At 37.7% G+C, this 22,081-nt stretch overlaps 2 protein-coding genes across 4 annotated transcripts in view; both read right to left on the bottom strand.

The window, feature by feature from the left end:
• The window catches only part of usta (uronyl 2-sulfotransferase a), a 118,858-nt gene that overhangs the window by 75,908 nt on the left and 20,869 nt on the right, over positions 1 to 22,081 (bottom strand).
• Positions 13,508 to 22,081, bottom strand: part of LOC141379311 (uncharacterized) — a 701,133-nt gene continuing 692,559 nt past the window's right edge. Inside the window, exon 2 of the mRNA XM_073933374.1 lies at positions 13,508 to 17,331. Coding sequence (XP_073789475.1) covers positions 13,920 to 16,616 — 2,697 coding nt within the window. The 5' untranslated portion in view covers positions 16,617 to 17,331 and the 3' untranslated portion in view covers positions 13,508 to 13,919. The remainder of the gene's footprint in view (positions 17,332 to 22,081) is intronic.

Consider the following 22,081-nt stretch of genomic DNA (forward strand, 5'->3'; position numbering starts at 1 on the left):
ATCACGTTTAACAACTGTAGTAGGACGCAATCCAGTGGTACATCCTGGATAAACTGTCTGACGTATACACTGCTGTCTGGAGTTTTGTGCTCAAAGCACCCACTGACTGACTTGAGCTTAGACACATGCATATGCTGCAGTGCATGACAGAGAGAAACAACGGATGCTGAAATATTTGCAAATATATAAAAAAAAATACATTGAAAGTTATACACAGAAAAGTCCATATCACTGCTGGATTAGTTGTACAGCACATCTTTTGATCTCAAAAATTGGTTTCAAAATGTGCCAAATTCCATCACATTCAATGTTTTAAAGTAATTTCTATTTTTATGACTGCATTATGCAATCTATGTTTTCCACATTGCTGAAGCCACAGGGCCCGACATATTCACTAATAAAGTTCTGACAGTGTTCGGTCAGGTTCACGGTGGACTAATGCAAACCTTCACATGTTTCATGGAAGCTATGCTGTGGTTACGGATCAGAAGTCACAAAACAGCCGCACTGGAAACACTTCTCCATTGAACATCTCATTTTTCCGAGCTGTCTGAGATGGAAAGATACTCCAGGACGGACATTCGTATCAGAATTTGTGTTCGGTGGCTGTGCTGAAAAAATGCTCCGGTTTCAGCAGCCACGTTCTCCCCCGAAAACACTTGTGCTGGGGGAGGACACACTGAACAGACTGTACTCCACTGCCAGGAATGTCAGGAATGGTTTGTGAAAAACACGCGCTAAGCAACACAGACTGCGACACACACTCACATATGCATGCTCTCTCTCACACGCACACACAACCATTAGGCTCAGATACGCAAAAGAATTTACCCAAAAGCATATCAAACTCAGATGCTATGTATCCAAACCCCCTTATTTGGGCTGGGTGGCATTGGGTATAAATAGTGGAGTGGTGTTACGGTGAAGGGCAAGAGGCCGCAGAACTCCACCCAAGCCGTCTTTTAAAAATACACACTCTCTCCCTTTCCCTCTCTACAGCTGACGCTTTCACTGACTAATTGTCTATTTCTGCCTTTCTGATCTACCTGTGAACTACTGATGTTCCTTCATGAATGACTTTTAATTCTTTTAGATGAAGTTTAGAGGGATACACAACGATGAGTTTGTGATCTTTGTGCGCTCATGTCATCATTTCTTCCAAACCAGTATGACTTTCTTTTTCAGAGTACAAAATTACATATTTTGAAAAATCTCTTAGTCATGGAATCACAGTTCACAGCGACCACAGCTGTCAAACTCCCCCCAACATGATGACAAAGTGACTTCTAGTAGCTTTGTTTCAGAAACAGATTGACGTCAATGTTAAATAAAAGTCTGAGTTGTTAACTGGAGAACTGCTGTGACTCATTGAGTAAACAAATCATTTCGGTTGATCTGGGAACTGGATTCAATTGATAAATAAAAAGTACCACACTGTAAAAAAGGGTCGTAATTTTAACGGTAAAAAACTGTAAAAATGCTACAGTACAAATCATATAATGTTACATATAATGTTGATAAACAATGTTTATTTCATGAGTTTAATTTTATGCGTGTTACCATACTGGGGTTTAGTAGTTGTGTGAATGACACTGAGCACCTTCAATATGCCGATACTCTTTTCTGCTTGTGGGAAAAGTTGATTGTGATGAGCATTGGCTCATTATGTAACTTCCTCATCACCACCTGCATGTGGGTGTGCTAACGTGTCTAACTGTGTAACAAAAGATGTGTAGATGTTGGTCATTCAAAATACAGACATATTACTCTGTAAATTAATAAAATATGGTAGTTTACCGTAAAAATGAGAAATTACTTTTACGGTTAGTGCCGTGTTTGTAACGGTAAAGTACTGGCAACCAAAGCTGCCGTTTTTTTACCGTAAATTTTACGGATTTATTTTTTACAGTGCAGCTAAAAAAAAGGATCTGGTTCAGTAACTCAATGATCATCACAGAAACTCACTGGAGGAAAACAATTAACAAATACTTACTTAAATAATTATTTAAATCCACAGCCATATCACCCTGCAGCCCATTACCGGTTATTTACTAAAGCTAAGCAGGGCTGAGTCTGGTCTATACCTGGATGCGAGACCACATAGGGAAACTAGGTTGCTGTTGAAAGTGTTGTTAGTGAGGCCAACAGGGGGTGCTCAGCCTGTAGTCCTACTACCCCAGTATAGTGAAGGGGACACTATAATGTAAGCGAGCGCCGTCTTTTAAATGAGATGTTAAACTAAGGTTCTGACTCTCTGTGGTCATTAAAAAAATCCAATAGCACTTCCCATAAAGAGCAGAGGTGTAACCCCAGTGTCCTGGCCTGGTCCGTCTGCCCTTACCATCATGGCCTCCCAATCATTCCCATACACTGAATTGGCTCTATCACTGTCTCTCCACTACACCAATAGCTGGTGTGTGGTGAGCGCACTGGCGCCTTTATCCCGTGGCTGCAGTCACATCATCCAAGTGGGCGCTGCACACTGGTGGTGGTGTGGAGAGACCTCCCCCTATGACTGTGAATCACTTTGGGAGTATGGCCATACACGATAAATGCAATATATAAGTATTAATTACACATTACATTACAAATCACTTCAAAAGACACAAAACAAATTAATTCATTATTTTAGTCTTCACAGAAATTGCAACTATAATCTCACTGTATGGTAAGATCTACATAAAGTATATTTGGACCAATCAATGTCCCGCAGCGTACATGTGAAATGGAGAAAGCATGTAAATAATCCATCATTTATCTGCAAGTATTTTTTTTTCTTATACACCAATATTGGTAACATTACAAATAAGCATTTTTCAGTCAATGCCGATTTAATCTGACAAAATTTCATTCAGAAAGAAACATTTTGCAGCCAGTGTTAACACTTTGAATACTTTAAAATACTTTTATTCAGCAAATGATTCAGCAAAGATACATTTACAATACAGAACGAAAGTGATAGAGTGGCGTTTTTACCAAAGATTGCACAAAAACTTCTACAGTACACAGCGCAACTGTTTTTATAATAATAATAATAATAATAATAATAATAATAATAATAATAATAAAATAGTTTGAGGACCAAATCAGGATACTTGATGGCTGCCGAAGGACCATGTGATCAATAGAAAATATTTTTTCTATTAGAACTGAAATAACATTGTTCTGTAATTGTAATTACGGTTTTACTGTGTATAACGTAAAGGTAAAGAGTTCTTTTTTGTATTGAATGATGAGGCAGTTGACAAAGAAGGTCAGACAGGAATCCCCTTAAACAATGATGTTTGCAGATATCCCTAAATTCTGAATACTTAGGGTCAACAGTCCAGAGTAATAGTGAGTTTGGTAAACAAGTGAAGAAGAGAGTACAGGCAGGTTGAAATGGGTGGAAAAAATTGTCAGGAGTACTAAGGGGAAGGTGTACAAGACAGCGGTGAGACCATCTACTACAGTATGTAGTAGTTTAGAGACAGTGGCACTGAAGAAGAAACAGGAGACAGAGAGTTGGACAAGATTAGGAATGAGCCCATTAGAGGGACAGCTTATGTTGACTGTTTCAAGATGAAAGTTAGAGAGGCAAGACTGAGATGGTTTGGACATTTACTAAGAACGGGTTGTAAAAAATATCGGCTGGAGGATGTTGGGAATGGAGCCGCCGGGAAGGTGGCAAAGAGAAGATACACATGGATGTGCTAAGTGAGAACAGGAGGTCAGTGGGTGTGAGGGAAGACGATGGGATAGAGACACTTGGATGCAGATGATTCGATGTTGTGACCCTTAAAGAAAACAGCCAAAAAGAGAAGAAGACTGCATAGATAAAAATAAATACAGCATTGAGAACCTTCATTCACAAATCTAACAGATCCCTTCAGACACTTTTATGTTCCATAGAAAAAAAACATGGTTTTGACATGAGGATGTGCAAATACCAACATTTTGACTTTTGGGAAGTGTACTACACTTTCAAGCACTTATTTAACTCTTCCTCCTCTCATATTTTCCTTCCTAATTTCACCAACTCAACATTGACTCACCTTGTCATTTCTCATGTCATCTCTCTTTGTCTAACAATCATTATGTATTATTCACAACAGGCCTGTTTCCCCACATTATTTTTGAAATGCTACATTCCTCTGCACATGCAGCATAAAGAACTAGTGTTGCTAAAGCAGGTCCAAATTACGGATAAGCAAATGTCAAAATGAAAAACAAGCAAAGGTCAACTAAAAATACCTCAAAATTATTGAACTTGAGCCTCGAGTCGCTTCCCTCAGTGATGTGAAAGCTCCTATTGTTTTCAATGAACTGGACTTTTACTTTTCTTGGATGAACCGAAGCTCCCTACAGACACTGGAAAATAAAGGCTCTTCACTGGGTTTTTTTTTTACAGCCCCCGGATTCAGCAAACACCACTTGTTTTATTACTGTTCTGGGTTCATAAGTGGCTTATTATGGGTTCTTCGGATTTAAACATTGGTTTCATGTTCATGAAGCATGTACTTCATTTCTTCAGTCAACTTGTCTATTAGGGACGAGGCAGTGGCGCAGTAGGTAGTGCTGTCGCCTCACAGCAAGAAGGTCGCTGGGTCGCTGGTTCGAACCTCTGCTCAGTTGGCGTTTCTGTGTGAAGTTTGCATGTTCTCCCTGCCCTCACGTGGGTTTCCTCCGGGTGCTCTGGTTTCCCCCACAGTCCAAAGACATGCGGTACAGGTGAATTGGGTAGGCTAAATGTATCTGTAGTGTATGAGTGTGTGGATGTTTCCCAGAGATGGGTTGCGGCTGGAAGGGCATCCGCTGCGTAAAAACCTGCAGGATAAGTTGGTGGTTCATTCTGCTGTGGCGACCCCGGATTAATAAAGGGACTAAGCCGACAAGAAAATGAATGAATGAACTTGTCTATTATGAAAACAATTTAGATTTGCAGTTTATTAAGCTCAACAACAAAATGCAACCATGTCATTGATTTAGTCATGTCCACACTCCCTTACTGTACATATTGAATGCCCATCAAATTGACCACTTTAATCCATTCAATCTATTTAAAAACCACTCTAATCTATTTCCAGCTCTTGAGTTGTTTACCATGGGTTCTTTAGATTAGAAGTTCATAACCCATGTTCATATTTTCTCCAGTCAGCTTCTCTATGGAGAAAACAAATGGGATTTTGCCTTATGTTAAGCTGAACCACAAAATGTAACCACTTCATTCATGTAGTGCCATCCACCCACACACATTTACAATATACATTTACACAGCCTGAGCCAAAGACACACCGTCCATCTGCTCTGAGATGCAAATGTTACTACGCCATCCTGGAAACTTTTTTTTTGCAGAATGACTTTTTCCTGCCAAGAGTCCACAAGAGAGACAGCATGCAAACACAAGTCAAGTGAATCCATTCACTCAGATGTGCCTGGCGTAATCCCGCTATCAGATAAAACATCTGAAACTTGGATACAAACAGAGGAAAGGCCTCCCGACTGTTACTAGTAGTTCAGGCAGAGGCACGTCTGTGCTGTTGTCTGCAGTGTCAGGGAAAGAGTCACACAAGGTCAGAACAGTATGAAGAACTCAAAACCAGTAACTGAAAACTCTGCTGGGATGGCGGTGACATTAGATGACATTTTTGGGATGTTGTCAGCACATTTTACACATAAGTAACCTAGACAGGAAAACCACTTCCTCTTGAAATATATGGTCATCAGCTCTTTTCTAGAAATTCTGATTCAGCTAATTTAATGAGGAAAAACAAAGCATAATTTAAATGAAATAAAATGTTCATTTATGCTAAATATAAATGTTTAAATAATTTAGCTTATACATAAAATGAATTAAAATTCAGAAATTCAAGAAATTCAAAAAAATTTATTCAAATTCAAAACAATTTTTAACGACATATAAAAATTAAGATTTATTAAATTACAATTGTCAATAATTCAAGTTAACACAATTCAAATTCAGATTGCTTTGGCATATTATTAGCTCCATAGATCTGTGGTTATTTATACAGTTATGAATCCAAAAGCTACAGTAATAGAACTAAGTGTTATAACTGTAACACCACTTATAAAGCAGATTATTTAATTTCAGCTTCACATTTTTTGACGTTTAATTTAATTTCCCTCTTGCTAATATTTTATTCTATATTTAAAGTTTATTTTCATTTTCCCGTTTCATTTGCTCAGCATAGTTTCCTGAATGACCTTCTTGAAAGCTGCAAATGTCTCCTGACCCAGGTCAGATGAAGAGGCCAGCAGCGGTGAGACTCTCTTCAGAGATCTGAGACTTCAGAGTCACAACAAATTGGATCAGAGCCTGTCCACTTCCAGCCTCCTGTACCTTTCAGGGCTCAAGTTCATCCTCGGTCCAAAATCTCTTTTTCTTGGAACAGACATCTACTCATGCCTGATGCCAAGTTCATTTTGGACGAGAGCACAGAGGTTCCAGCCACTCTACACAACAGGACTAAACTGGACCAGAAAGCAGGATTACAACTTAATGAGCAGGTTTATATAGGCCCCATGTATACTGGCAGACCATAATGTATGGGTGTATGATTTACTCTCACTTAGCATTTCATTCCGCATACCTCTGGATCTTTACCAGTACATTTGGATGCAGGCAATGATGAAAGCAATGTTAAAACTTAAAACCTTTATTTGATCCAATTTCTTTCTTCTCCAAAATCATACCTCAGTCTTCGGTTTGGCCACCACACATAAAAACTGATGATAGACTGAGCAAGCAAACAACTCAATCAATGAAAGCTAAAGGTTATTTTACAAAGTATGCAGTAACCACTAATCACAAGCTCATTTTCAGGTCTAGTTCAGTTCCATTATTGTTCTACTCTTGGCCCTGCTTTTTAATTGTTGGTTTATTTATGTCTGTTGCTTTTTCAGTGCCATGCGGGTCACATTTCAAATTTTTAAGCTGAATTAAATTAACCTCATGAGTCCATTGATCTTGTATTATGTTAAACCAACTTAGAACTACTTGCATACCTTATATAATTAAGTTACAACATGATTAACATATTTTAATAAGTTACAATGAACTAAAATCATATGCTGTCAGGACTAACTGTCCATATAATTGTTTACAGTGTAGTTTGAACAAACAGCAAACCTCCTTTTCTGAGTGTAAAGCATTCTTATAAACAAAGGATAACAAATGATGTAAAAATGGTCTAATGGTCAGAGAGTTGGAGGTTGCAGGTTCGAGTCCAGGCACTGATTGTAGGTGTTGGGAGTGAATAACCAGTGCTCTCTAGGCACGGGCTGGTATAAGAATCTGATGGTATCATAACCTTGGATAAAAGTATGGTTTCACGATTTCGTGGTATAGTAAATACTGCTCTAAAATATATTCTTTTTAAATGTCTGGGTAAAAAAAACAAAAACATTTTCCCTTTTAAACTCAATATATTTTATTTTAAGAAACATTTATAATATTTTGGAACAGTGAATATGTCAGGCATTATTTATTGACTTCTGCTGTCTTCATTTATTTCAAAAACAGATTTTTTTGAGTGGCAACTTTGGATACCTTTTCCGCTGGAGATACTGCTGTCCTTAAAAAAATAAAAAATCATAAAAAGGAAAAACCATATAGATTGACTAGATATTAATGTTTGTTGAGTTTGTTGGGGAAAAAAAGAAACATTTTTACATGCATAGAATACTTGTTTGGTAAATATTTCTATTGGCTAATTGTAGAAGCTGCAGAGTTCTATACAGAAGAACATCAAAAGCTTTTTTTAGAGTGCATGGTTTCAGCTATGTTCATTCTTCCATGGTGGGATGCCACACCAAAATTCATTCCCACTACGGCTACATTAGAGTTTCTCATACAAACCTTCAGTTGTTGCTGTTATTTTTTTTTCATGCTAACTCACTGACTGACAGGGTTGCAAATGCGTGAGACAAACAAACATGACGTAGCTTTAGGTTATGATGAACTTAGTTTCCATAATTATAGTTAATTTATAAATAAAGGTCTATGGTTCTACATACAATGACTTTTTTCTTGCTGAAGTTTATAGCTGTTTAACTTTACTTCAGGACGCATCAATGCCCTTTTGTAGGTCTATTGGAGACATTAATATTCTAAGCAAATCTAACAAATGTTGGAGAAATACTTGTTATATAGACTTAAGCAGCGTATATTTGGGGGCGTGAAAAGTCTTGTGCAAGGACAGAGGAAATCGGCACGAGATTAGCATGTTCATATTGCATGAATGTGCTCCTGATTTTTAATACTGTGCTCTAGAGCTGCACGATTCAGGCTAAAATAAGAATCGCGATTTTTTTTTTTTTTTGCTTAAAATAAAGATCACGATTTTCTCACGATTCTGTATATGTAAAATAAAGGTATGGTAAAAACAAACATCGATAATAATATTATGTGTAGGTCTAGTGGTTTTTATAAATAAATCTATTTTACTTAAAAAAATTATAATGTTGAATTATTATGTTTGAGATATATGCTTGCGATCTGTCATATTAGACAAATTTATTCACTGGTAAAATCAGATATTTGACATTATTAGATTATATTCAACATTATATAGGCTAGAATAGTTATACTGACATTGTAAACGTTTATTTTCATGCACAACTGTGGGTCCGCTATGAAAGAAAAAACATATCAAATGCTTGTCGTAATCATAACTCTAAAATGCGATATGATCATTTAAATGAAGTGCACACTTTCGATTTCATTTTGACAGCAAAGTGCTTGTTCATACTTCGCACGCGGCTCCCAAATAATCACTCTGTGCCACAAACAGAATATTATTTACAACTGTATAACCTGTTACTCGCAACATATGCAGGTTCTGTTCACTAAAGTAGAGCACGCGCGCGCCCTCTCTGTGATAACAGCTCACGGTCAGCAGCTCACTTCAAGTGTGATGATCTCCTGGCCGCAAAAACATCATAATATGAAGACAAAAATGACATTTTTAGGTGAATTATACCTTATAAATACAGTATGTGACTCATTCAACATCATTTGGAGGTGTCAATGTCACTGAGCAACGTATGTGAAACAATGAAAAGACTCGTGCAGCCGCCTTTTCTTCTCTCCTGAACCTGAAAATATGATTGGTAGAATCATAGAAATGCTGGATTAAGATTGTCTAGGGGTCGAATCGAGATTGCGATCTTTTAACGATTAATTGTGCAGCTCTACTGTGCTCGCGACATTTGTCATTGAAATAACACCATAGGTAGTTGGAAGATCGGTGTAAATGGCCTGCCACCACAGCAGGAAAAACTCCTAAAGGAAACACTGGAGTATGAACCATAGCATCAACTAATGCTTACATACGGGACCTTTTTAAAACAGCAGATCAGTAGATCTAAAAGTATTGCAGCAATATATTGACAAAAAAAATGTGACATCACAGCACTATTATGCTGACAACACATAATTAAACATGAAAAATACTGCAAAAATATTCATTAGTGTCTCCACTATAGTCACATATTTTTAAAAAATAAAAAAATGAAAGCAAAGCAAAACCAAACAATAACTCTAGACTAAGCTGTTTTTCCCAAGAGGAATACAAACAAGCAAAAAGAGAACACAATAACATAAAGCTATATTTAAAAAGCCAGAAACAATGCGGACCGCCCCACATTCTTTGCTAACTTGACTTGGCCAAGGCATCAGACACGGAGTTAAAAAACACAAGCTTATCTTACTTGCCATTTTTACAGCCCGAATATATATATATATATATATATATATATATATATATATATATATATATATATATATATATATATATATATATATATATATATATATATATATAAGCCCTAATAATTCGGGGGAAAAAAATGTATCAAACAGCCTGCGGTCCTGGAGATGAGACTGGCCGTGGCTGCTTTGGAATCTGAGAGTTGTCTTTTATCTCTAACCGCTCTGTTAAGGAGGACAGAGTAATGCTTAATTGTGAAGTTATTAAGGCTTGTAAAAGAGTCTTTATGGAGATGTTGTCAAAACTATTTATGGAGGGGGAGCTTTAACTATGTTGAAGTCACAGCTCATATATGTCTGGTGATAGACAATAACTTCTACATTTATATTGTAGCACAGCACCAGAGCATCAACACGGACCATTAAAAATCATATGAAAGGTGGCGAAAGACGAAGAGAGAGAACGTAAAGGGTATGACTTGGATCAAGCAGATGAAAACAGTGGAAAAAGCAGACACATGTTTGGAAGAGAACATATAAACAGTAAGAACAAAAAAGTTCTCAACATTGCAAGATTTCCTTACGTCTGGAAATTTCAGTCATCTCTTTCCGCAAGGCCTCTCATTCTTTTCTATATTAATATTATCTAACTTGGCTAATTCTTACATCAACGTTTTTATATTTGCATGTCAAAAAACACATTATCCTAATATAAAAACACATTATAAAATACTATTTACTGTTTTTTAAACATACCCATGTCAGCTCATTTAAACAAACGCCACATATAAATGTAGTACAATTGCACTAATGTCCATTGCAGAAATTTGACTTGTATAAAAAAAGTAATCAGCTCAGCACTAATCACCTCCAAGTCTTATGATCACACACAAAAGCACAGCCTCACATGACACAGATCAAACTTGAAGAAGCTCATTCCTTTAAGAAAAAAAAGCACAAAAACACTACTAAAAGTGGTTCATATCACTTGCATAACACTTGCGTGCTGTAACATTTGCCAAAACTCTTAGATTTTATTCTTGCTCATGTACATTTGATATACTAAGTTACTTCTAGATTTTTTGGATAGGATGCATTTTCATCAGTTAACTGTTTCAATTATGGCAAACACTTGTGATTGATAAGTGGTAATAGCAGGTAGAAAATAAGGTCTTTTTATATGGTGGCTGAGAGAGTTCAACACGCTGAAACTGAATATAAAATTTGGCAAATTAAGAAGCCAAACTCATCATCAGTTTGACCACAGGTGATACAATTTTTTACAATGCAACCAAACACAGAGAAGTGCTGCATTATTTACATTGATAAAGGTATGTTCTTAAGTTTTTTGTGCTTGACAGTGACTCTTATTTTAGGTTCTAAAAACGTCCCCTTAACATTCCAATTAAGGCCCCAATCAGATCACACGATTTTTATTGCCGGTTTCGAATGTCAGATTATGCAATTTTTTTCTTGATAAAATCTTGACCTGTCATGGGTAACAATAACAAATGTGCAAGACTACACAATCCATCACGATCAGTAATCCATGACATGATCTACAGGGAGCATTATTTCCTAAAGCAGTCACATGTGTTGCTATAACAATATTTCTTATCTCAATTTACATTTTTTTTATCTTATTTTAATCTCAATAACCACTGATGCTTGCTGACAAATAACTACATTATTTAAGAGCATTCGTTATGACATGGATAGGATCAAACTTACGATTCCTTTTTATGTTAAGATATTTTCTCAAAAATTTTCCTGCCAGGGTTGTTTATTAATTATTCCCTCGCCTAAACTTGCCGCGTGTGAAATGGAGAAATAAAAGCACATACTGTATGCAGCAGCAGAGAAAAATCAGATGCTCAAGACATAATCTTTAAAATAGTGACACATAAAAAAAATAGCAACTGAGATTTGTGATACAATCATAGTGAAGCATTTATTATATTCTTATTTTTCCCAGAGCAAAACAAATCATCCAGCTGATATTTGAGTAGTGGGGGGGCACAAACAAAAATATAATTTGTATATTTTTCTTGGAAAAAAATTCTTTTTGAAATTAATTTAGTTTGTAATAACTTTAAACCTATTTTTAATGTATCTTCTGTTGGTCAGTTGTCTATAAAAAAGAATAACAAATAACATTTGAGGTGATCCGCTTCAAAACAAGTCCGTTATATGAGCCAAAACACAAATTGCCGTGAGATTAATTAAAATTAACTAAATAAAATTAAAAGGAAATATTCAGTTTCAGAGAAGCCTATATTAAACTGCTTTCACTATTGATGACAAATTTAAAAAAGCCGAAGATGCTTTTGCGAAGTATTCGCTGCACTGAAATTCTTTTTCATCCGTGACCCATCCACAAGTAAATATGCAGCCTGTTTTTTGATTACCTAACAGTGAATTAAGGGCAGCACCCACTGATATAACTAAGAAAATGATGTGCTCCTATTGCACAGTGTCACCCACGTGATGGAACTCGTCATGAATAATGAGAAAAAAATTAAACATGCTAGACTTTCTGCGATGGTGTCGTGAGGTGTCGCAGACATTGCATCAGTTGTTGTGAACTGTGCCACATTACATGAGAAGAAATTATTGAATCTTGTGTCACCAATCGATGCCCATTTGTCGTTTACAAATCCCCACGACACACGACGTCAAGGACATTGTGCTGAAATAGTGACAATTCTGACTGGAGCTTTAGTTATTTTTGGCATGTTTTTAGAATGTTCAAAACATCCAGTTTTATAAATGAGGCATTAACATTATTTAACATTGTTTTTAGATTATAATAATTCCTCCCTCACTCACTATCCTTTAGTACGTGACTTGTCAGGGGTCACCACAGTGGAATGAACCATCAATTACTCTGGCATAGGTTTTTATGCAGTGGATGCCCATACAGCTGCATGATTATAATAACATTTTTTTAAATGTTTTGAGATCAATCTGTATTAAATTAACATTCTCAGAAAGTTATTAATAATTATTAATAACAATAATTATTAATTAATAATTAATTATATGAACATTCCATCACATTATATTAATGTTCTAATGACGGTTTCCTAACCATCCCAGTACATTATAAAAACATGTGGAAAGTTTTTAAAATGTTCAAAATGTCTAGTTTGTTTAAACGTTACATTAGCGTTATTGTTTGGTTATAAGAATGTTTTTGAACACTCAAGTCTCATGTTATAACAATATTGTCAAAATGCTGTTTAAAAATTAAGTTATTAGAACATTCCATTCAATTTACAATAATGTTTAAAGAGCATTTGTTTTTCTATTAATGTTGCAAGAATGTTCCAGTTGGCCAAATTGTTCCAATTTCCATCATTAGTTTTATAATCGTACCTGCTGCCATTTCCATAACGTTTCAGGCACATTATGTTCTGAGAATGTTCTCTGTTAGCTATAGGCAGTAAACCATCACACACTTCTGTTAAACACTGACCTTTTGTTTTTCCAAAAATAAAGAAAATCATTCAGATTTGATATATAGCAAAAAACTATTAAAGTAAGGGGAACTGTTTCTTAGTTCAGCATAATTGCTATATAATGAATAAAGCCGTTCAGTCACAATGTCAGTTTTTTAGGATGTTAATTCATAACAGAGTCCCTCTAGAAAAGCAGTTTTAAATTTATGGGTAAATTATGGTTTGTGGTTAATAATACTTAAGGAACCCACCACATTTTGTGAGCTTATGCATTTAACCAATCAGACAACCATTTTAGCTCTTGAGTAACTTGATAGCAATTTAGATTTTTAAAACAACAAAGTGGCTTCAACATTCATCTTTAAAGTATCACTCTATAGGCCTCACTTGCATCACAGAACACAGACATGTCTTTTAACTTATGCTTACCACAGATCTTTTTTTTTTTTTTTTAAATATAAACTGCTATTATAAAATTCATCATGAAATTTCTTCCAAAACTCAAATTATTTTCATTTACATTTACATTTAGTCATTTAGCAGACGCTTTTATCCAAAGCGACTTACAAATGAGGACAAGGAAGCAATTTACACAACTAAGAGCAACAATGAATAAGTACTAAAGGCAAGTTTCAGGTCTGTAAAGTCTAAGAAGGGAAGTGTTAGTAGTTTTTTTTTTTTTTTTTTTTTTTTTTTTTTTTTTTTTTTTTTTGTACAATTAGTGTGATATTCAAAGAGGCAATTGCAGATTAGGAAGTGAAGTGGAGACTAAATAGTTGAGTTTTTAGTCGTTTCTTGAAAATAGCGAGTGACTCTGCTGTTCTGATGCAGTTAGGGAGTTCATTCCACCAACTGGGCAGATTGAGCGTGAGCGTTCGCGAAAGTGATTTTTTCCCTCTTTGGGATGGAACCACGAGGCGACGTTCATTCACAGAACGCAAGTTTCTGGAGGGCACATAGATCTGCAGAAGTGAGTGCAGATAAGAAGGTGCTAGGCCAGAAGTCACTTTGTAGGCAAACATCAGAGTTTTGAATTTGATGCGAGCAGCAACTGGCAGCCAGTGCAAACGGACTAGCAGCGGAGTGACATGTGCTCGTTTAGGTTCATTGAAGACAACTCGTGCTGCTGCATTCTGGAGCAGTTGAAGAGGCTTGATAGAGTTAGCTGGAAGCCCAGCTAGTAGAGAGTTGCAGTAATCCAGTTTGGAGAGAACAAGAGCTTGAACAAGGAGTTGAGCTGCATGTTCAGATAAGAAGGGTCGGATCTTTCTGATGTTATAGAGTGCAAATCTGCACGATCGAGCAGTTCTAGAAATGTGGTCAGAGAAGTTTAGTTGGTCATCAATCGTTACTCCAAGGCTTTTCACCATTTTGGATGCAGTAATGGTTGCCCCATCCATCTGGATTGAAAAGTTATGGTGTAGAGTCGGGTTGGCAGAAACTACAAGCATTTCCGTTTTTGCGAGGTTCAGCTGAAGATGATGATCTTTCATCCAGTGTGAAATATCCAGCAGGCAGGCTGAGATACAAGCTGGGACCGAGGGATCATCAGGATGAAAAGAGAGGTATAGCTGGGTGTCATCAGCATAGCAGTGGTAGGAGAATCCATGTCTCTGGATGACTGGTCCTAGAGATGATGTGTAGATGGAGAAGAGAAGTGGCCCAAGAACAGAGCCTTGAGGTACCCCAGTGTTTAGATGCTGTAGGTTGGACACCTCTCCCCTCCAAGACACCCTGAATGACCTGTCAGAGAGGTAAGATCTGAACCATTGTATAACAGTGCCCGCAACGCCCAGTGACTCAAGCGTAGATAGCAGGATCTGGTGGTTGACAGTGTCAAAAGCAGCTGACAAGTCCAGCAAAATGAGGACTGATGATTTAGAGTCTGCTTTAGCCAGTCTGAGATCCTCCACGACCGAGAGCAGGGCAGTCTCAGTTGAGTGGCCTTTCTTAAAGCCGGATTGCTTGTTGTCCATGAGATTGTTTTGAGTAAGAAAGTCCAGGACTTGATTGAACACTACTTTCTCCAGAATCTTGGCCATGAATGGAAGCAGGGATACTGGTCTGTAGTTTTCAAGTAGCGTATGGTCCAGGTTGGGTTTCTTTAGCAGTGGGGTTACCCTAGCCTGCTTAAATGTAGTGGGGAATAAACCAGAGTCAAGAGATGTGTTAATTATGTGAGTCAGTGTTGGTATGACTGCAGGAGAGATGGCTTGCAAGAGATGAGAGGGAATGGGATCGAGTGGACAGGTGGTTGCATGGCTAGATAGCACAAGTTTGGACACCTCAGACTCAGAGAGCTGAGAAAAAGAGGTGAGTGTGTGTGGTGTTGGTGTTGTATCTTGCGTGTTTGTTGTAGGTGCAGCAAATTGAGCACTGATTTTTGCAGTTTTGGTGCAGAAGAATGTAGCAAAGTCATCAGTAGTAAGTGTGGAGGATGCGGGTGGAGGAGGAGGATAGAGGAGGGAGGAAAATGTTTTAAAAAGTAGGCGAGGATTAGTGGCATTGTTGATTTTCAGACAGTAATACGTCTGCTTTGCAGAAGTAACCTCAGCTGAGAAAGAGGACAGAAGAGTTTGGTATGTTAAGAGATGTGCAGGATTTTTAGTTTTCCGCCAAATTCTCTCTGCAGCCCGAAGTTTTGAGCGATGCTCACGGAGAGCATCCGAGAGCCAGGGTGCAGGAGGACTGGCACGGGCTGGCCTGGATGCAAGAGGACATAATCGGTCTAGACATGATGCTAGTGTGGAGCAGAGTGTATTAGTGGCACTGTTCGAATCAAGTGCAGTGAGTTTGCGAGATGGAGGAAGAGAGTCTGAAACAATGGTGGATAGTCTATTGGGTGAGAGAGATCGTAGGTTTCTGCGAAAGGTAACCAGTGTTGGAGTGTGTGGCGGCTCAGGAGTAATGTGGATGTTGAGAGACAGAAGGAAATGATCAGATATTTGTAGTGGAGTTACTATTGTTTGATCAGTGAAGCAGTGTCGTGTGTAAATAAGGTCTAGCTGATTACCTGATTTGTGGGTAGCAGAAGTAGGTGCTCTTTTTAGGTCAAAAGAGGCAAGCAAAGTCTGAAAGTCTGCAGCTTGCGGTTTGTCAACGTAAATGTTGAAGTCACCTAGCACCAATAAGGGAGTGGCAAAATTAGAAAAAGATGAGAGAAGAACATCCAGTTCATCTAGGAAGTGACCTAATTTACCTGGTGGGCGGTAGATGACCACCACATTTATGTAGAAGGGGTGGATAATGGTGACTGCATGGAATTCAAAGGAGCTGATTGTTGGCAGGGACGGTATCAGAGTAAATTTCCATTCTTTGGAAATTAGTAGTCCAGTCCCACCCCCTCTCCCTGTCTGACGAGGAGTGTGGGAAAAAGAGAAATTAGCAGAAAGAGTAGCATGTGTAGCAGTGTCCTCCGGCCTCAACCAGGTCTCAGTTAGAGCCATGATAGTCAGAATATGTAGCTATGGAGGTAATAAAATCAGCCTTGTTAACAGCTGATTGACAATTCCAGAGGCCCACGGTGAGAGAGAGTTGTGAAATAGTAGATACATGTATTGAACGAAGGTTGTGAGGATTACGCCTGCAGCGCACCTCCCGTGTTTTGCGAGTGTTAGTAACAACAGGAATTAGAAAACACATAATAAAAGTACACTGACAACAAAAAAATAAGTGTAAAGTAAAACAATACAGTAAAGTACTCAAGTGCTTTGTCGGTGTCTTTGCTCGGTGGAGTCGCGCAGGTAGAGTCGATGGTCTTTACCCTCGTCGGTCTTCACACGAGGCGGTCTTCACACGAGGCGGTCTTCACACGAGGCTGCCGCGACCGCTGCCGCGGTGAACTAGTTGTTTATATAACCCCAAAGCACTAGCTGATTGAATTCAGCTGGACACGCCTCGAGAGTCAAAACAAGGGCCGAAACTGAGGCGGACGACGCGAACCGCGTCTGCGTTCGCTACACAAGCTCTTATAGTAACCAAGGAAACAGTGGCTAAACAACTTCTAGTATTATACACAACTGAAAGCAAGTTTTAAATGTCCTACAACTTTACACAAACAGCTGGAAACAAGTCCTCAAACCATACACAACAACTGAAACAAATCTTAAATGTACTTACAGGCTGCTGTTCTAGATGCTGCTAAAGTGCTTCTCCTGCCGACTAATGCTACCGTGCTCACTATATAGTGGTTACCTGGCGTTTGGACACGCCTCCCGAGTCAAAACAAGGGCCGAAACTGAGGCGGACGACGCGAACCGCGTCTGCGTTCGCTACACAAGCTCTTATAGTAACCAAGGAAACAGTGGCTAAACAACTTCTAGTATTATACACAACTGAAAGCAAGTTTTAAATGTCCTACAACTTTACACAAACAGCTGGAAACAAGTCCTCAAACCATACACAACAACTGAAACAAATCTTAAATGTACTTACAGGCTGCTGTTCTAGATGCTGCTAAAGTGCTTCTCCTGCCGACTAATGCTACCGTGCTCACTATATAGTGGTTACCTGGCGTTTGGACACGCCTCCCGAGTCAAAACAAGGGCCGAAACTGAGGCGGACGACGCGAACCGCGTCTGCGTTCGCTACACAAGCTCTTATAGTAACCAAGGAAACAGTGGCTAAACAACTTCTAGTATTATACACAACTGAAAGCAAGTTTTAAATGTCCTACAACTTTACACAAACAGCTGGAAACAAGTCCTCAAACCATACACAACAACTGAAACAAATCTTAAATGTACTTACAGGCTGCTGTTCTAGATGCTGCTAAAGTGCTTCTCCTGCCGACTAATGCTACCGTGCTCACTATATAGTGGTTACCTGGCGTTTGGACACGCCTCCCGAGTCAAAACAAGGGCCGAAACTGAGGCGGACGACGCGAACCGCGTCTGCGTTCGCTACACAAGCTCTTATAGTAACCAAGGAAACAGTGGCTAAACAACTTCTAGTATTATACACAACTGAAAGCAAGTTTTAAATGTCCTACAACATTTAACCTACATTTAACCTACAACATTTTACCTACAACATTTTCAGAAACAGCTCTGCCATACGACTTCTCGGAAGTGACATTAATAGATGAACAGTGGCAATTCAAGTGATTTAACCATATATATTTTACCTAACGACAATGAGATTACCATACATTGGTTTTCCTTTCATTCATTTGTTAGACTCATAACACAGGGAACACAAAGAATTCAGAAGTAAATGCATTCGCACGGACTTTGAACTTGCTCAAAAAGTCATAGTAAAAAAGGCAAAAAAAAAAAAACATACAGTCTTGTGCAACTTATCAGAAGTTATTTTTCACAGAAAGCAAGATTATTACACTTGACGAGATGCAAGATATTTTGTGGTGTTGTATTATCTGTATCTGTAATGAATGTTCCAAGTAATCACAATCAGTATTGCTCAACATACAGCAACCCCATCCATCCCCAAAGAATGAAGACAGCATGTGAAATAATCAGGAGTAAGAACAGCACCATCATGGAGCAGAAAAAAATGTTAACTGCATATTTGCTTGTAATGTACTGTAAGTAAGTTCAAACAATTGTAAACCACAGGTCTGGATCTCTAAATATAACTGCAGTTTATATAACCTTAGGTTAAATATACAGTATAAGTGAACAATGTTAACTGTGTAAAACCCTTACAAGCTGCCTGAAATAGCCAGAGATGAAAAACCAGGACTTCCACAGACATGCTGTTAAAAATAATAGCATATGCCAGGGTTAAGAGCTAACATGGACTCCTTAAACACCAACTTTATTAATTTAAAAGCCCTTTAAAAATGCATAAGTTTCCACACACAAAAAATAAAAACCAACACAACAAATCAGCATATTAGAATCATTTTTTCAGACATCATGCACTCTCGACCGGAGTAATGATACTAAAAATTCAGTTTTGCCATCACAGGAATAAATGACATCTTAAAATATATTAACAAAACAGAATGCACGTCTTTAAAACTGGAATAATGTTATGTTTGATCAAATAATTGCTGCCTTGTGAAGTGTAAGGGAAGTGCCTTTTTTGCCTTTATTTAGCAGGCGAGACTTGAACTTGAGCCAACACTTGTTCTGTATCCTAAACATGCCCACAAGCTTTTTCAATGTGTGGCATGCAGGAACTGACAGCAATAATTGAACCAAATTACTCTGAACGCAAGCTGGCACTGTGGAAAAACTGAAAGCAACCAACTTGCCACTTACATAGCTCGGCCTACATAAAACATGAAAGCTCAGAGCTGCGCACACACAACTGAGACACGCACACACATAGCTCAACAAGCGCGCAGTGGTTACACACAGCGGGTCGGGCATGGCTGCCCTATCTGCCCAGCATATATTTAAGGTTACTATTTTAGAGCGGGTACTTTTGTTCTTTCACAAGCAGTGAATTAGTAAAACAGAGCTGGCTAGCAAACTATAATGCAGGGCAGACAACCATCCCAAACAAGAAGTAGTGACAGCATGTCATCTTCAATTAGACCATTCTGAAGATTTAACACCTTTCATCTGACTCTCTTAAATTGCACCAATGAAGAAAGTAGGCTCATGAAGGTATCAACTGTTCTGGTAGTGATTATTGTTGAAGCATTTAATCACAGTATACAGCATTATCATGATATTGAAATTAGGGATGCTCAAAATAATCGATTAACCGTTAACCGAAAGGGTGCGTTTGTAACCGATTAATCAGTTAAACGATTAAAAATATTATTTTATATATTTTTAGTTTGGCTGCTTAAGGGCCGATTGAATGCGCCTTTGCGTTAAAAGGGGCATCTTTTGCACGCGGCTCATCTCAGAGCAGCAGTTTGTGTTGTCAAGACAACTACAGAGAACTTTTGAAGAGCTTGGTTTCCGCTACATTCATTCTTCCATGGCGGGGACTAAAATGCATCCCTTCACGGCTACATTACCCTTTCAAAACATTCAGTCATTGTTGTTGTTTTTAATAGCGGATTATAATCGCACCAAAATGTATTAAAAGGTAAGTGAATTATAACAGCGCAAACTTTTCTGTAACTGTATAGTGCCGTGCGCTATCTGTTTAACACTTTGGGGTGACGTGCTGACTGACTGACAGGTGCGCGATGCGTGAGGCCAGCAAACACAATGAAGCTTTCAGTTAAGATGAACACAGTTTCTATAGTTATACTTTATTTATAGATAAAGGTATATGGCTCTGTATATAATGTCTGTATCTTGCTGGATTTTATAGTCGTTTCGCTTTATACTTCAGGACGCATTAATGCCGCTCTAAAGGTCTAATCGCTGTTTTAATTTATCCAGAGCTGTATGAATGTACAAATCCTGACTATCACAATATTATTAAATATTACAATTGTAACAACACAGACAGCAACACTTTTGCACAATCGATACCCAGCTAATTCAGTTGTTTCATAAGAGGACCGCGCTTCTTCTCTTCTTTTTTCCTTGTCAACATAAAGGCAGTGAGATGCACCTTGTTTTCGGCCCCTTCTTCAACTGCAAGACATATTTAACTTGCGGGACCATAACGTGTAACCCGTGCCTACAGACACATTTGCCAAAGAAGCAAATAGGAAGAAGAATATTGCTGTTAAACAGACGTGTTGATACCAAACCAGCTCTGATGTTGACCTTGATCTGCGTAATAAACGCAACAAATAGGCTTTACCTTTTATTTTACAGCTTATAAAGCATGTATGCACATTAATGCAATATCATATTTAAACAACAAAACTGTTTACAAAAAGTCAACATATGCGCGCGTTGTTGTCTTTTCATCACGCAGTGCGCACTTGAACCACGAGGGAGAGAGAGGAAACCATAGCAAGACATAATCTTTAAAATAATGATTTCTATTAAAAATGTAAAAAGGTTTTGTGATTATAATAATAACAGCGGGGCATTAAATAAAGGCATATTTTCCTTGGAGCAAGCAAATTTAAGGAAGTCAGCTATTTTTATTTGACGGAAGAAAAAAAGCAGCCTATGCTGGATATTAAAAAGAATCAGTCAGTATTTTCGTTTTGTAATATAAATTTATTATTTAAGTGAAAATATTTTAGGTCCTATTCATTATTATTATTATTCATTATTATTATTATATTATAAATATTTTAGGTCCTATTTCAGTCCTATTCATTTTATTTAGATTATTCTGCTCTTCTGTGATAAACACTGCAGGTGCCTGAAAATGCTCTATTGTTATGTTCTATTATTAATATGGTAGCATATAAAATTAAATCAGTATTTTAAAATGCAATATTTAATGTGTCAGACACAAAATAGACACGTCAATTTGTTTAATATAAAATTAATAGTAATCTGACCAGGTAACCGTTAATAACCGATTAATGAGTGGTGGTTGTCGGTTAGCAAAATTAACCAAAATGAGCATTCCTAATTGAAATACGCTACAAAAAAAGATTACTTTAACAGGTAACAAAAAACAAACAAAAAAACTAGTGTATTGCTTGATTGCATACACATTTTAACGGATTGAGTCTGGTAACAGAGATAAGGTTCCATGTGCAGTTTATTAGAGAATCGTTAGGCAGGTAAGTCAAAAACAGGAGCATAAAGGTTATTCAAAATCTTGGTCAAAGTACAGGCGAATGGTCAGGACAGACGGCAAAACAACAAGAACAAACAATGCAAAGGGTCAAAACACATAGTGATGTGACGTTGTGCGCAGAGTCGAGGGTTAATTAAATTAAAATACAATAGTAATATACTATTATAGTAAAAAGGTTTTAAACCATACTAAAAGTGTATAAGCATATATTTTTTTTACAACTATCTTTGAAAAACCCCCGGCATATCGTAGTATAGTGTTTAACACAGGCCAGCTGGCGAGTGCAGCCCAAAAGCATCACTTACAAAGCCTCCTCCTAGAGCATTCG

This window comes from Danio rerio, chromosome 20 (genome assembly GCF_049306965.1).
Source record: "Danio rerio strain Tuebingen ecotype United States chromosome 20, GRCz12tu, whole genome shotgun sequence".
Classification (NCBI taxonomy): domain Eukaryota; kingdom Metazoa; phylum Chordata; class Actinopteri; order Cypriniformes; family Danionidae; genus Danio; species Danio rerio.